General features: G+C 30.9%; 1 protein-coding gene across 6 annotated transcripts in view; it reads left to right on the top strand.

Annotated features, from left to right (window-relative positions):
- Positions 1 to 17,039, top strand: part of POSTN (periostin) — a 34,011-nt gene extending 16,972 nt beyond the window's left edge. Inside the window, exons 12-22 of one of the 6 annotated variants that reach the window (XM_037527210.2) lie at positions 89 to 219; positions 726 to 856; positions 960 to 1,062; positions 1,168 to 1,235; positions 1,970 to 2,015; positions 4,860 to 4,940; positions 8,805 to 8,894; positions 10,784 to 10,864; positions 11,261 to 11,344; positions 15,214 to 15,255; positions 16,271 to 17,033. In XM_037527210.2, the coding sequence (XP_037383107.1) occupies positions 89 to 219; positions 726 to 856; positions 960 to 1,062; positions 1,168 to 1,235; positions 1,970 to 2,015; positions 4,860 to 4,940; positions 8,805 to 8,894; positions 10,784 to 10,864; positions 11,261 to 11,344; positions 15,214 to 15,255; positions 16,271 to 16,308 (895 nt within the window). In that variant the 3' untranslated portion in view covers positions 16,309 to 17,033. Of the gene's footprint in view, positions 1 to 88; positions 220 to 725; positions 857 to 959; positions 1,063 to 1,167; positions 1,236 to 1,969; positions 2,016 to 4,859; positions 4,941 to 8,804; positions 8,895 to 10,783; positions 10,865 to 11,260; positions 11,345 to 15,213; positions 15,256 to 16,270 lie in introns of all 6 variants that reach the window. The other 5 variants (XM_037527211.2, XM_037527212.2, XM_037527214.2 and 2 more) reach the window with 5 other exon arrangements.
- The last annotated feature ends 631 nt before the right edge of the window (positions 17,040 to 17,670 follow it).

The following is a 17,670-nucleotide window of genomic DNA, read 5'->3' as shown; positions in this document are numbered from 1 at the left end:
TACAAGAATTCTAGTTTATTCCATGAATTGTAGGTGAGCACACCTAAATCTAAAGCTAATAAAATGAATATATGTCATTCCTGTTTAGCATCTTCCTCAGCCTACTTGAAGCTGCAGACTTGAAAGCGCTCCTGACACAACCTGGAGATTGGACCTTATTTGTGCCAACCAATGATGCCTTTAAGGGAATGACTAATGAAGAAAAGGAAATTCTGATCCGTGAGTAGAAGTTATTTACCCCATAATTTCACAATCTCATTTCTTCCACCAGAGTTCTTACCCAGATGTTAGCCTCAAATTGCCCCCTCTTTCATATTCATGGCAAACCTAGGTTTCCTTTAGTTCCATTTGTTATATGTGGAGGGTCACTTATTATTCTTAATTACTGCTTACCATCATGTTATTGGGCAATATGTTCAATTGTTATTTCTATTAAAGGCCTCACAATTAGTTGACAAAGATGGAAATAGTCACAATTTCAAAAATAATTAGATATTTTCTCTCCCAGTAAGTTGGTTAATATTTTGACTAAACTGATTGAAATGACTATATATTTTGATAGAGCATTGATAATCAACTGAGGGAACAATAGCATAATGAGAAATTATACTGTGGAAAAATGACTAACGACACAGAAATGTATTTTCTTACTCCTCAAAGTATCAAAATGTCAAAAAATATGACCTGTTATTTGATAAACAAATGAATATATATCTTTCCTCCAGGGGACAAAAATGCGCTTCAAAATATCATCCTTTACCACCTGACACCAGGAGTTTTCATTGGAAAGGGATTCGAACCTGGTGTTACTAACATTCTGAAGACCATACAAGGAAGCAAAATCTACCTGAAAGGAGTAAGTTCTCTGGAATGAATTTATGATAATTTTCATCATCATTCAATTACTTTAATATTCATTTTTCATTAAATTTCTCATTACATTACCTCTGTTTTGATAGGTAAATGATACACTTTTGGTGAATGAATTGACATCAAAAGAATCTGACATCATGACAACAAATGGTGTTATTCATGTTGTTGATAAACTGCTCTACCCAGCAGGTTGGTAATTATTGAACTAATTAGTGAATGAAGTAAGTTTCTATAAAAACTAGATTTTTATTTTACACTTTCTTACTGATATATATTTAATTTTCTTCTTCATAGACACACCTGTTGGAAATTATCAGTTGCTGGAAATACTTAATAAACTGATCAAAGACATCCAAATTAAGGTACAGAATGTTACTAAATTCATTCCTAACATGTTGAACAGATATTGCAAGTTTAACATAAGAGACTAGAAATGTAAACATTAATAAGTAGATGTGTACTGACTTTGGATTGTTCCTCATTGATTATATACCACTGACCCACCTATCAAGAAATAGTACCTTTCCTTATTGTTTTATTCACCAAATAGCCATTAAAAAGTTATATGGGTCCAACTAATATATTAAGTGCTATGGGAAAGATCAAGCTGAGTCAGATATGGCCCTTTGTTTAAAAAAGTCTACCATTGAGTGGAATAGATAAGATATGTACCTAGAAAACTATAATATTTTTCTCATCAAATATCATTGCTGCCAATATAATAGAAAAAATATAGTATTTACTTACAAAAAGAAGTCACTATTCATAGTAGTATTTAAAGGCAAGAGTATATATTTTTTCTTCACCTGTATAGGGTAGAAGTATCAGAAAGCATATGACATATCATTTAATAAATATATATATAACTTTGGATAAACTGTTCTATAATTTTTAAGGTTGAATAACAAATCTACTAATTTTTATACCATCTGGCCTAATAACAGGAAATCAAAAGATGATTTATCTAAATACTTCATTTCTATTACATTAGTGTAGTGGTAGTTTTACTATTTTTATTTTAGTAAGAATTGAAGTGGTGATTTTGTTAATAAAACTACTATATTTGATGTAACTAAATGTAAGTATCTACTTCCAGTTTGTTCGAGATAGCACCTTCAAAGAAATACCCATGACTGTCTACAGTAAGTACATAACGATTATTTGTCACATATACATGGCAAGATGTAAAAATAAAAACCCAATAATTATCTTTGTATTTATAAACAAAGATAATTGATAATCTGGTATACAGAATTCCAAACAATGGCAAGCCTTGTCCTACTTGAAACAGAGCTTGAGATCTGAATGAGAATTCTCAATCTTGGTCTTACCCTTTAACTCCAATGAACTACTTCCCCACTCACTGGAAAAATAGGAATGATAAGATAAGAGAATGGCAGCCAAATACAATAGCTAGCTTGAAAAAGAGGAAGGGAGAAAAAGACTTACAAGATACAAAAAGGAAAAAAATAGCAGAACGGCACTTCATAGTTAGCTGAAAATGCAAATGTGTGGACACAAAAATCACATTACCAAAGGACTTGTCAATGATTTCACCCTCGAGCACTCAGCCATCTAAAGGTAGGATGGGAGATGGTGTGCCAGAAAATCCTAATGTTTATGAGTTGGTTCAAAAACCCTCCATATCCAAAATCGAATGAAGAAATAAAAAATTTGCTGGTGATAAAACTTAAAGTTTCTAGATTCCAATGTACTTTGTCTCTGATGCTACCAGATTATCAAAATTTAACCTCTACTCCTTAACAATGGTAAAGAAATTTCATTTCTCATAAACGTAATATTTGTGATATTTCTTTTCCAATTGGGGCTTTTTCTTCCTATGCCCTTTTCTCTTTCTTTAATTATCATTTTTTCTGCAGAAATTATTTTCATTTTGTTTTGACTCTACAACTAGACTCTCAAAACGTATCAGTAACTAAAGTCTATTTCAATTCCTACATTTATCCTGGTTAGAAAAATATCCTATTTTATACCATGAGCGTCTGTTATTTAATGAAAAGAGATTTAATTAAGATTTACACTGGAAAAGAGTGAGACAATGGAAGGAGCAAAACAAAATGTCTGCTGTGCTTACTGATTTCAATTATGTAATGATAACATACATAATTACAGTATTGCGCCGGCTCTGCACAGTTCTCTAGGTTTAGCTGAAATAGTTATGATTCAACATAGTATAAATTCAATAAGGAATAATGCAGTCTTGTTAATGATATATTTTATAACAAATTAAAGAATTCTTATGGGCTCTATTCATCAGAAATGCTATGTTAAATTTCTCCAAAAATTATGTAAATCAGTACCACATTTCTTTTCCTTTCCTACTTTAGCCAGGGTAGGTCCACTACCATCCATTTATGCCAATGCACTAATTTGCTTACAATGAGCCAAAATATTATGACACCATTATTTTCATCTGTGAAAATTTGATCCTCACTCACAGAGGATGTTACATTGTGTGAAATTATTATAGTCCAATGGATCACACCAACCTGCTTTAGAGCCTGTGACACAACTCTGAGATTTATAATCCAATATCAGGTATTTAACTCCTCTCCAGATGAGTATACTTATTTAGTAGCATACTTAAAAAAGAGGTAGAGACTAATTACACCAAAGATTTCACTTTTACAGTCCTTTATGCAATTTCTTGAAATTGCAATGTCCTTGAAATACATTATTCTTGTTCCCCCAAATACCATACATTTTTAAATTCTATGGGGAAAATGCTCTTTGGCATATGTTTTCAAGTTGATAATATTTGAGGTAAATAGCAGCATTTAATCCTCAGCCTGAAATCTGTCAAAGTCTTCAGAAAAGCAAAACTGAAACAAAACTACCAACCAACTAAATATCATAAACTTTAACTTCTCTAACATGAGGTGGAAATTTAAGATGAAAAGTAATTAATCCATTTCTATAGCAGAAGCTGAGATCTCTGAATTTTAACTTTCATGGATAGACCACTCTGTGGCAAGACCACTTACAAAACTCAATAATTGGCCACAAAGATCTGATATATTTCAGGTTTCATAATTTAAGATCTCAAGATATAATACCAGCTATGACTAACATATAGTCATCATTAAGGCCTAGAAACCATCTTAATTTAAAAAGTTGACATAGTTAAACATCTCAGAAACCTGAGAATGTGACAGAAAGGCAAACTGTGCCACAATATGCTATGACTTCGCAGTTCATTATCTTACAGAACCACTTTTAATGATTTTAATTAGAAATGACAGTAGTTCTGGTTGTAAGGGACCAGAGGCATCTTTCCAGTTAATCTGCATAGCCAAAAGCCAACCAACAATTAAAATAATGACTATTATTTTAAAGAAAATGTGCATATTATATCTTAATTGGGTATATGCCATGCCTTCAAAATGCATACATTATTTTAAAAAATGGCAATGGTAACAAAACAGAAATAAAAATATTTTAGCCTCTAACTGAGATGTATATCATATCATGTTTTTGTTGCATAGAGCTCATGACTGGCTGGCTAATATAGTCCTTTCTATATCCCTACTATCAAATGCATGAAAATGTTTTGAATATTTTTGTCTTCTATTTAAGAAAGAATCCAATGATGCATTTTAAGATATTATGAATCACATGATATTAATCATGTTTATTTGTCTCTGTTGCAATACAGCCATTATTTTCAAGAAGTACAAAAGAAGGTAAAGAGCTTTAGTGGTGCAGTTCAGAATGATAGATTTCTAGATAGAAATTTTCACTTAGTGAATATATAGTTCACTGGAACAAATCCAAGTCCCTGGACTTCAGAGTTCACCATCTGGACATGAGAAGACACTAGATAATGTATCATGAATAGTTCCTGGATTTGCCTGCCAGAATATATCACATCTGATACCTCAGTGGGTATCAGATCAAAAAATAGGACACTGAATCAGGGTGTCTTCATGGAAACATCATTTATGTTCCACTTTCTATACTTTCAGCAACTAAAATTATAACCAAAGTTGTAGAACCAAAAATTAAAGTGATTGAAGACAGTCTTCAGCCTATTATCAAAACTGAAGGTAAAAATTAATGTTATACATGGCTCCTTTTATTATGGAAAAAAACTTAATAGACTGACTTCTATGAATGTATCTACATTATTTTTTGAAACTAACAACCTAAATATTTCTTTACCAAGGGCATGCTCATGTGACTGCAGAATGCAGAATGCAAATTGTTTAGCAGAGTCATAGTGCATTCCTAATACTTTCAGTACATTTGCTTGATACTTGATTTCATTTGAGCCTGATTGACCAATGTAACAGCACTAGTATCCAGATACTCACTAAGCAAATAAATCTTGAGCTTTTTTTAAATGACACTTCTACTTCTTTTGGAGAGTGTACTATCTGTGAAGTTTTGCTTCTGATCTTTTTTATTATTATTGCAAGTTCTTCACAAAAAGTGAAGGCATTTTTCATTCAACCACCTAAGAGAACACAGAAGTTGTTCATTGAGAAAAGTCTTTAAAATTATAGCAATACATGACTTTTTTTTAAATTAGACCACCGGAAACAAAAGTAAATATATGGTCAGTGAACCAAATCTTAGACTCCTTAATCCCTGCCCTAAACACATATATATATTTTTATATATATATTTATATATATATGAGATTAGATATTCTTATATACATATTTATCATATATATGAGATTAGATATTCTTGTATACATATATAGTTATATATAATATATATGTACAATAGGTATGTATACTTCTCCCTTTATGCTTCAGACTAAAACATTAGTCACCTTTCTCTCTGTCCCTATTGTCTGTTAGCCAATTCCTACATCTGTGTCCCCACCTTCATTTAATATATTTTAATTAGCAAGAACAGACCTTAAGAATGTTTTATATCCATGTAAATGCATTTTAATGCTGCAATTTACCACAAAAAAAGAGCAGGCTATCATCTTTATTATGTAAAAATGGTAGATGCAATCTTCTAAAAAAGGAACAGATTATTCCTCACTTGTACTGTTCCTCAATTGACTCTCAAAAAACTATTACTGTAATTATCTTTGATTTTGGAATTTTCATTCCAGAAAGATTCTGTGAATGAGATGATGATTCTAACTTTTTGAATAATTTAGACTATTCTTTTAAAAGTGAGTCATAACTTAAAACTTAAACACCGGAGACACACATGAAAGATTATTTCCTCTCTAATTGGTTATCTATATTTTTATTCATTGAGACCTAAAATTGATGTAATCTTTGAAATCTGTTTATTTTTGTTAACACATACCCATGATCATTTGTTTTTATATATTAGTGAAGGGAATTTGGTGTTTTTAAGAAAAATTAAATCAAATATTTTGTTGAGAAAATGTTGATCATTTTAATAAAAAATTATAAGATGATCCTTTTAATATTTTTGTACTTTTGCTAAAAAGTAGACAGCATAAAATTTTGTATAATCACTTATACACAGCATCCAAAATCAAAATCATTCACGTTATTGTTCTCATTTTAAAAGTATCCTCTCTTTTCTTTTAGGCTTCTTTATTCAATTCACTTATTTTTCTCATCTCTGTTAGCAGGATTCTATCATATTAATCTTTCTTCAACTAGGAACACAGTGGAGTTGAAACTCTACTTGAGTTCTTCCTAGAAAGGGAACAGGAATGAAAAATGGAGGCATGTCACCTATGTGTTAGGAACTCATCTGTTCAAAAGTTCAGAAGATTTAATTCTGTGTCACATACTGAATGAAACATATATTTGTTTGGCCATCCATCTCCACCACTGGCACTTGTTCTCATTCTTCAAACTTTTGCAACATCATTGATGACTCTTAATTATTACTAAATAAATTAGACTGCAAAACAAATTTTTAATATTTTTCTTATAAAAACATAACCAAATTTTATAATTAAGAATAAATCAGCTGAAATTCAATTCAACAAGTACTTATAGAGTACTTATCATGCTAGGTACTCTCCTAGCTGCTGGGAATAAATGTGAAAGAAATTTTTGATAAAAACACCTGCTTTCATATAGCATAAGGAGAAAGGATATTTCTGGAATTTCAGTTTTAGTTCTACTAAAGAAATGTCAACTTGGATATCTTGTTAAGTCATTTCCTGTTCTTAAAGTCCTTAGCTGTATTTTCTTTTTGATATTACTACAACTTAAAACCCTGTACATTTTGATACTAAGTAACCCTTTGCCCCAGAGATCAAATATTATGGTGTTTGAGAAAATTATACTCTTGTTTTCATTATTATAGATTGTGCTACACTATTTAATTCTGAGTAATGGTGTGTACATTCACAATTTCTGGACAAGCAAATAAATCTTAAAGATAAGCAAATATTATTTTTGACATTAAACTATTGAAGTGCATTACAGTATGAGTTAAATGTACTGAACCTTATTTTTTCTTCTATTAAATAGTTTTGATTAACTAATATAGTGATCAGCTTTCTAAGAGTCAAAATGATTTTCTCTGTGAACAAAAGCATTTTACAAGTTAAATACAACATTTGTTTACCTTTTACATTTGAAGGACTATTTATTAATTAGTAAATATTTGCATCATTTGCATATAGAAGGTAAGTATGCAAATCCATTTTTTCCATAAAACCTGAAATTGAGTGTCTTAAAGGTAGGTATAAATTTGTTTTTTTTTTTTTTAATGCTTGGCTTTATGTCCATTAGATTTAAAAATGTAAAATACTGACTGATTAGAAACAAATTAAAAAAAACTTAATAAGGAAAGCATAATGGATGCAATCAGTATGGTAAATTTAGAGCTATATTATTTATCAGTAGACTATGTCAAATTTACATATACTATAATAGGATTTACAAAGTAAAGTCATACATATTTGTGTGATTATACATTACGATTATGAATGCATAGATAGAATTTACACATCAATTGAAGCTAAAACAGATGAATGTTATTTTAGTAGCACATCTATAGACTGAGTCATTATTCTCATAAATACCCTCTAACTTGAAAACAACCGAAAATGTTTGAAACTGATTTTATAAAGCCTAAAACCACTTTGACATTTGAATAACACTAAATATTGAAATAAATGTCTTGTTCTAGTAATATTAAAGGACTGCTTTTACATGATAACTTGTCTCCTAAAGCAATGCATCAGGACCCACAATCACAAAGATCAAAACTGAAGGTGAACCTAAATTCAGACTGATTAAAGAAGGCAAAATAGTAACTGAAGTGACCCATGGACATGCATTGTTTATTTCCCAGAATCTAGTCAGGTTCACTGTGATTACTTCGAAAAAGTGTTAATTTAATATACTGAATGTTTGATGTTTCCTCTTGACTTGCTATGTTTTATGTAAACTGTTATGGACTTTTTATTAGGCAAGTTAAATATGGCTTATGTTTTAGTAGATCAAATTGGAATTTACCAAACCATTAAGTCACCAGGTCCAACAAAACTGTCATCATTCTGCATAAGCAAGTAATGATCATGGAATACAAAGATAACAATGATGCCCATACCAAAAAACACATTGAACTTAGAAGACAAAGTGGCCATTGTATTATACTGAGTAATAAACCATAGCCTGGACTCATTACAAGGCTTCTATTGTAATGAAGTAATATTCTCACCAAATAATCTTTCCAGTCAGAAAACAAGGTAACAAACCAGAGTTACTTTGCCAGCGAACTTCTCTCACCCAAGAGCCAGGACATAACTGCTACTGTAACAGGGTGGTCCCCAGGAAAGGACACTACCTTTAATCTGAATTTATTTGAGACTGGTCCCCAAAATGATTAAGATTGAATAGTAAATGGTATTGCTTTGAAAAATGTATTTTAAATTTCTAGTTTGTGGCAACTTAGACACCATGAGAAGATAAAAAAAAATGCATTTTTTCATCCTCTGCATTCAGAGCCAATTATTAAGAAATACACAAAAATCATTGATGGAATACCTGTGGAAATAACTGAAAAAGAGACAAGGGAAGAGCGAATCATTACAGGTGATCTTTAATTTCATCTGTGGAACTCTGCCTGGATTATAAAAATCAAACAATAGTTAATCCCAAAATAACTCTAAGAGTCATTAGAGAATAACTAAGTCATTTTCATGGTGATACTAAAGTGACTTCATTTCTATTTGGGCAAAAATAATATTCCAAATATACAATCTATGTTTTTTTTTTCTGAATTAGAAATTAGTAGGCAAAACTATCCATGTATTTTATTTTGTGTATGCATACATTATATAATACTCTGTCTTCTCTTGGCTATTTATTTATTTATATATTTATTTTTTGTGGGACCCTCGCTGGTGGCTGGGGATCAAACTGGCGCTGCAGAAGCTACGGGCAGCCTCGCAACCCAGCACTCAACCGCTGTGCCACCAGGGGAGGCCCATTCTCTTGGCTATTTATTAATGAGTTAATGACTTCTAGAAGAAAAGCCTTTCCCTTTGGTGATTTTCCATTAGTCTTAATGTTTACACATAGATACCCCAAAATAAATGCAAGTTTGTTTACTAATTTCAGTAAAGTTCTGTATCAGTTTCCCGCAAATAAATTACCTTAAAATTTTGAATTGGATAATCGGTAAGTAATTGATCAAATGATTTATTGGAACATTGTGTATACATTCATTTATATAATGCTTATATATTTTTTCATATTATAATGAGAGTTGTATTGTTGTGACACAGATTATTAATAGTGAATTGACCACATTACTTTCATATCTTTTTTCTTCTGCCCAAGGAAAATGTAATATGAAATCATCTAATGAGTCTGCAATCACATTAAAAGTTTTTTTAATATGCAACATTCTTATTATTCAAAATTTAAAATAATATACAACAGTATCCAGGTAGTATGAAAACTAACTTCTACCCCTGCCCCCTTCCACTTAATTTTGCTTCCCTTACCTACCTTATTGGGAACCACTTTATTAGTTTCTTTTATCTTCTTTCATTATTTATGAAAATATAAACAAATAAGAAGATATATCCCACTCAAAATGCACCTCTTTCATAGATCTTACAGATCTTTCCTTACATATACTATCAGGGCAACCTTGCTTTTATCTCAACTACATGAGATTCTCTTAAGTGGAGGTGCTACCATTTATTAACTAATCCCAACTGTCTTTTGCTAATACAAACATTACAATGAATACCTGTACTTACTTTTTTTTTTTTTTTTTTTTTTGTGGGACCCTCACCAGTGGCCGGGGATCGAACTGGCGCTGCAGAGGCTGCGGGCAGCCTCGCAACCCAGCGCTTAACCGCTGCGCCACCAGGGGAGGCCCATCATTTATTTTTTAAAAAGAGTTATTTTTAAAATTTAATAACATTTTAAGTTTCTTAAAATTTTTATTGAATTTAACACTGGTTTATAAAATACAAGTTTCAGATTTACATGTTTGTAAATCATTATCTGTATATACTACATTATTTGCCACCAGAATTATTTTTACTTTTGCAGACAATATTTGCCAGAAATCTTCATTTTCCTTCCTGGAAACTATAATTCAAAACAATAGAGGTTTTTTTTTTCCTCCCCTACCACACATTGATCATCATTTGCTATGAGTCATTTATCTTCCAGAATAATTACTCACTGATGTCAACTTAAAATGCTTCAGTGTGGAAGCAGTCTAATGTATGCTGCTGTTGTGTAACTGTATGTATTTTACTAAAACCCAAGGAGCTGCATACTAACAATGACTGAATTGTATGGAAATCATACCTCAATAAAGCTGCTAAAAGTGAAAGAATAAAAGGGAATTTTCAAGTTAAAAAACAAACAAAAATAAAATAAAATTCTTAACATTTGGTTCTTTGCAGAGGAAGTTTGCCTAATCTATTCTAGATCTTATTAAATTGTCTTTCTTCTAGGACCTGAAATAAAATACACTAGAATCACTGCTGGTGGTGGTGGAGAAACAGAAGAAACTCTGAAGAAATTATTTCAAGAAGGTCAGTATGACTAGAAAAAGAAGATTATGAATTCAGCTAAGCTATCTGTATCAAAGTCTAAAATAATCTTTGAGAGCTTTTACATGTTTTTTACTTCATGTCATTCCTTTGTTCACATGCCATACCAAATCAGTACTTTGGAATGAAATTACTGATTTCAAAATGGAATGAAAGTCAATGACAGTTCATATTGATTGTTTTATTATACATCTGTTACATATTTTCAATAGCATTATAAAAAAATTGGCTTATCAGAAAAAAAAAAAACACAAAAAACAAGAAAGAACAGAATGTTGGTCTGGAATTCATTACTGAGCAGATGACACTATATATCACATCATATTTTCTGTCTTTTTCTTATCTAAACCAATCTGCTATAAACATGTATCCTCTCAGAGGTCACCAAGGTCACCAAATTCATTGAAGGTGGTGATGGTCATTTATATGAAGATGAAGAAATTAAAAGACTGCTTCAGGGAGGTTAGTAAAAGGGAAACAACTAACCTCTTAACAGGTTCTGGTGAATTGAGTTATTCAACTTTTTAAAGACTGAGAATTCAGGCTTTTCTTTTAATTAGGTTAAAAAAGACACCATCAAGTGCTGTTCTAAGAGATTAATTGTTCAATGGTAGTTATGAAGAAATAATTGCTACTTTAAACAGTCTTTAAAAAGTTCTTTGGTTTACAGCTTGGGGAGCAATGAATATATATATATATATATATATATATATATTGCCTTGATACAGATAATTGTAAAGATGTTTTAAGTATATGAAATGGGAATATTTTTAAATTGGTAGCTAAAAGAAGACCGAAATGAAATACTTTTTATATTTAAAAAAATGTATTCACTGCTCTCACAACAATAATAAAAGGCATGTTTATGGAATCTTGAAGTGCATAAATCTAGCAGAAAAAATATTTCTTTAGTAATTTTCTTTGCCAAAACTACATTCTTAAGAATGGGCGTCTATTTCATCTAACAGTTTGAGTGACAATCCATACCTGGAGATGTAAATTACTTTGCACATGAAATTAATCTTAGTCTTTAAGTATGGAATGTTCTCTGTCTATGGCATTAAAATGACCTACTTTTAAAAGCAATGGAGAAAAAAAAGAATTCAAAATCTTACACAAACTCTAAATGGTAATTATTTGAAGATATAATAAGTGTTATTATATATAAAATATATAAAACATAATTTGGGCTATTGGCATTTGAATAAATAAATAATGTAGTTATTTTATTAACTACAAATATCTAGATGGCAAATTGTTTTAGAGAAACAAGCATTTTAATTATTTATAAAAGCCAAAAATACTCCTTGAAATGACCTACAAACTGAGAAATACAACTGAAGTTTGGCATTTATTCAAAGTATGATCCAGGTAACTTTTCTGATTAAAATCATAAAAGTTATGTATCCATGTCCAAAACATATATAAATTATCCTGGGAGCATGTGTAATTTTGGCAATTATTAATTCTTTATTTCAATACAGATAAAATTCTTCAACTGTGTTGAGACTACGTAACGATCATAAAAATCATTTTTATTCAACTGGTAGTTGAATTTCCTCAGTAGAAAGATATGTATATGTAAGGCACAAAACTTTCCTTTAGGAGCATATAGCCCACCCAAAGCGATAATAAACTCCGAATTTCCTGTAAAATTAAACAGACTTTATTCATCTTCTCCCAAATTTTTAACTCTGCCAGAATAACAGGGAGTTGATAAAATTGAATTCTGTTTTTCTTCATTCCTTACCATAGTAAACAGCTTTGTAGAATGGCAGTGCTTTTAGAGAATGATCAATTAGTAGCCACACCTGTTTGTATTGCTTTTTCATTTAGGCTTCAACCTCAGGTAAGTATATTTTCCTCACTTTTAAATAAGTCCCTGTTGACAAGCTCATAATAAACAGTGAACTGAATTGCTTCAGTCAAGAGAAGATATACCTGCTTCAAGTTAATAATATGCGGTATTCTATTTTCAGCTAATAGACTCTGTAACCTGTTTCTATGAAGCATCAGTTTCCACAATATCACATCAAAAATATTTATCAAAACATTTTCAAAGTTTTTCATCTCAGCAGTGTAGCTACTAATCTCTGACATTAATTGGACATGCTAATTTTCATTTTTCCAGCTCTGTAAAACCATTGGGCCATCACTGAGTCACAAACATACTTTTGTTGAGATCCTCAGATGCATCAACTCACAAAAAAGCTGGTGCGAATAAAGATCATGTCATGCAAGTCTGGCTTTTTTTTTTCTTCTGCAAGTATAGATAACTGAATATATCCAAATTATGTGTTTTTACTCAAAATTTGATATTTTCTGCCAGAGCAGATAATACCGTTGTACAGAGTACATTTTGATAAATTGACTGTATTTCTAGTCATTTAAATCATGACTATTATCATGTCTAAGTAGTCCCTCTGGTGATAATACTGCAATTTGTCACTGAAATATCTCAGAAAACTTAAAATAATGCCACGAAGTGAGTTTTTTATGCTTATCTTAAGTAGAACTCCATTTACTGAAACTGGTAACGTAATTAAGATACCATTGGGCTTTGGAAAAAGGAAGAAAAGAAAGTAATTTTGGAAGATTTTAACATATCTACCAAGAAAATATTTAAAGACCTATGCTATAAATAAAGAGAATAAGGGGCCTCCCTGGTGGCTCCGGAGGTTTAGCGCAGCGCTGTGAGGCTGTCGGTGGCCTTTGCGGCTCAAGTTGGATCGCCAGCCAGCCAGGGAGTAAGCCACATGGCTCAGCAGACCTCTCCTGTCTCGCCTGCAGCTCCCCTCAGCAGTGTATTTCAGTACATCTGCCTGTTCTGCTCCCTGCTCTCTCTGTTGAATCTTCTTACCCCCCACAACTCTGACCTGTACCCCACTTCTAAAAAAATAAAGAGAATAAGGAATCTGGTTGTCAGTATAGTTTCCAATGTTGGTTCCAACACAAATTGACTTACGTTGACCCTTTCTGCTTTGGTTTCTTCATCTGAAAAGTAGGGACAACAATGTTACCTACATCTAAATGAGATAATATATGAAAATGCTTTGGACTAATATAAGATCTCAACCCATATAAGATCTCAACCCATATAAGATCTAATATAAGATCTACTAATATAAGATCTCAACCCATATAAGATCTTGGTAATGTTAGCTACTGTCAATATTATGGTTAATGAACATTAATATGGTCAATAAAGCCACATTTTACATCCTAACTTAAATTCTAGAGTAATAGTCAAGTAAAAATGCAAAATCTGGCAAAGAATTGGGCTGAAACACTCTGCCGGTTTCAGAAGGCCAGTGATAGGAGAGAGGCACTGGTGTGGGTTACTCTTGATTATCTTCCTACATGTTGCTTCTCTAATTGAGACCTGCTACAACTCCTTCATTCTGAGACTGCAGAGAGTCACTGAAAACAAGTCTGATTTTCTGCACTTTACTCACACTATCTTGTAAAGATGTTTATTTGTTACAATGAATATGTCTTATTTTGATATTATATAAAGTAATAATAAATTAACAATTAGTTAATTGAATGCTCATTATTAGAAAGGGCCAGTGTAGACAGCAAAGAACTCTTTAAATCTATTTTTAATGTTAATGTTCCTTTTTTCTTTTAACTTGGTATCACACAATCAAAATGGTGATAATTTAATGCCTCATTTTTATGGGATTTCAGAGAATTGAAAGTTTATTCTTGATAGAAATTTTCATTTGTTGAGGATAGATGATATATGAAAAGCAAGAAGTAAAAATGGGGAGGAAGAATAAAGGTAAGCAGAAAAATTAAGTTGTTGCCAAAAAATGTATATAAATCATTTATAAAATGCATTTATTATTTGATCTCAAGTGCCCAGCAATAGAATAAAAATGTGAATTTAGGCCTACTAGGGGATCTTATTGATGAGTCCAAATAAAAGTAAGGGAATTGGGAAGTATTTTTTAACTATAACAACAGAAACCTGCATAGTTATTAATACACATGAAATTATTAAATATGAAAGTGTTATTGTAACTAGTTAATTTTTAAAATGGTCTTATAAGAACAAAATTTGGGGTTATGTTAGCATATATTTCATTGATTGCTTATTATATTCCTAGAGTTCCTAGGTCAGTGATATTTTGTTGTCCTCATATAATGTAAGGGTATAATTAACTATAAGGATAATTTTACAGAAACAGAAGTCTGATACTTCAAAAGAATATCTACATCTTAAAATGATGGTTATATGAAATTATACTTTTCTGCCTAACAACGGTCTCTTGTCTAATGTTAGTCATAATTTCAAAGTATTTATAATCATAACTATTTAATTTTAGATACACCTTTGAGAAAGATGGAAGTCAACAAAAGAGTTCAAGGTAAATGTATTGGCTATAATAATGTGCAGATATGATTTAAGTTTTTATATTAAGAGAAACCAAAAAAATGGAGAGTGTTTAATATTTTATTGAAAGTTGTCAGAAAGAAAAGTTGGCCTCTTTTGAAGCAAAGTATTTTATGATAGGAATCAGGAAATAAATTCTTGTTATGCATTATTAGTAAAATCTATCATTAACAAATGTCAAAGGAAAAGTAATTATATTCATTATGTATCTTATAATCATGAATTATATTGAGGCAAACTGCTAAACATATTGAACCATTGAGACAGACTCAAGTAAAGTAAAAAGTATCTTTAAATACCAGAGTTGAACAAAAGTAAGTTGCAGGTAGATTTGAACTGTGTGCACATAGAGAAAAATATCAGTGTTACTATGTACAAAATTTTATATAAATATATAGATGCCATCCATATATATATATATCTATATATATAGAAATATATATCTATATATATAGAAATATATCACCAATTCACTACAATTTTCTCTGTGACTATAATATGTGCATTTCCTAATCTCCCACTTAGGTTCCTTACATTTATACATTCAAAAAATTAAAGGTGTCTCTCATGGAACTTCTAACAAATTACAGGTTGAATTTCTAATATAATTAGAAGGGTCTATGAAAGCATTTTGGACATCTCTGTCTTTGGGCCAATGCAATATAGGCATTTGAATGAAGGAATTAATTGTACAAATATTTATAACTGAAGGTTTTACAAAAATTCTTCTTAACATTCAAATTCATCCAAATTTTCCAAAGAACTAAAGTCATTAAAATTATTTTCAAATACTTTTGTTCAAGAGAAACCCTGATTTCATCACCATAAACTGAGAATATTATTAAGAAAACATAATCCAACATTTATTACAATAAGAAATGGTGTATTTTTATATATACGACTATGCATGGAAAATCATATTTTTAAATTACATTATTCTAATGTTTCATAACATTTGCAATCTTTTGTTCTCTATCCTTCCTAATCAGGATCTAGAAGACGTTCAAGGGAAGGTCGTTCTCAATGAAAATCCAGGAACCAGACAACAAATTTTATAAAACCCTAAATCAGTAACCTGATCTGAAAGGGAAATTATGAGAGCCACTTTGACTTCTGGAAATGAACAATCAGCACAAAAAAGCAATCATGAAATAATTCTGAATGCAAATTTAATTTTTTTTTCTGAATGCAAAACATGAGGGAAATTATAGGGTTAGCCTTTTGGGGGATAGGACTTGAGGAAAATACAACACTTTTTTTAGGCTTTTACATCTTACCATTAAAATTTTTGGCTAATTTTGTAATCCCTCAAGAAAATCCTTGTGAAATCTTAATGATGAGTTGTTATCCCATCGAGAATACCTAGCCTTGAATTTATATAATGATTTTTAAAAATGCATGCAAGCAGTTACCTCTCCATGCAATGTTATAAAAAATGGGTGCTCACTATTAAAAAATCAAACTTTCACAACAAAAGGCTTTACACATTTCTAATACAATGTGGGTTTACCAGTAAATTATGTTATTTCTACAACTAATTTTGTACTCCTGAAATATTTGCCATATGCTTCTTTGCAATACATATTTTTATCTCAAACATTTCAATGAAGCCATTTTTCAGGTATAAAGAGAATTACTTCAAATTGGGTAATTCAAAAAACTCAAGGTTTACATTAATAAGTTTGGACTTGGGAACAGGACTTTATACCTCTTTTTGTTTTTTAAATAACAAATACTTATTAAAGGAAATTGAATAAATTTAGCGTTTCTTGTTTTTCTTTAATTATTCTTCCATAAAGAATCAAAGCACAATGAAACAATCATTAATCAACTGAAAACCTAATGTAACACTTAATGTGTGGTTAAAGAGATTAATCAAACAATTATTTTCCTCAAAGGGCAGAGACAAATCATCAATAATTCAGAATTCATCATGAGTTATAATAAAATAAATAGTAACTCACAAACACAAATACATCAATTAATTATTCCTAGGTTCTTGCTAGATATAAGAGGCACAGAGATAACTTTAACTACTAAGACTTGAAATAATGTAAGAGTCTACTACATGGCAAAGGAGAAGCAGAAAACTATTTGCTGAAAATGATAAAGAGACTGGTTCAATTTACTTAGATCTCACAAAATAACATCCTTAGCTTGGACTAAATGAAATAAGAGAAGTGAAGGAATAGAATACATACTGATGAGAAACTGAGCAGTGATAGTTTGCCAAGATTATACCACGCTTTGGAAGGCAGTCATTGAGAGACTGAAGGCTAAACAGAAGATAACAGGCTAGAACATACATGTCTAGCTTGGATGGGAGGTTCAGTAGTGAAGTATCACTAAATTCCCTGAAAGCATTTTTTGTTTGTTTGTTTGTTTGAGG

Source organism: Talpa occidentalis, unplaced genomic scaffold, assembly GCF_014898055.3.
Source record: "Talpa occidentalis isolate TD23 unplaced genomic scaffold, MPIMG_talOcc4v2.1 talOcc4.5, whole genome shotgun sequence".
NCBI lineage: Eukaryota > Metazoa > Chordata > Mammalia > Eulipotyphla > Talpidae > Talpa > Talpa occidentalis.
Note: the sequence above shows the minus strand (reverse complement) of the source record. Positions and strands in the feature narration are given on the sequence as shown.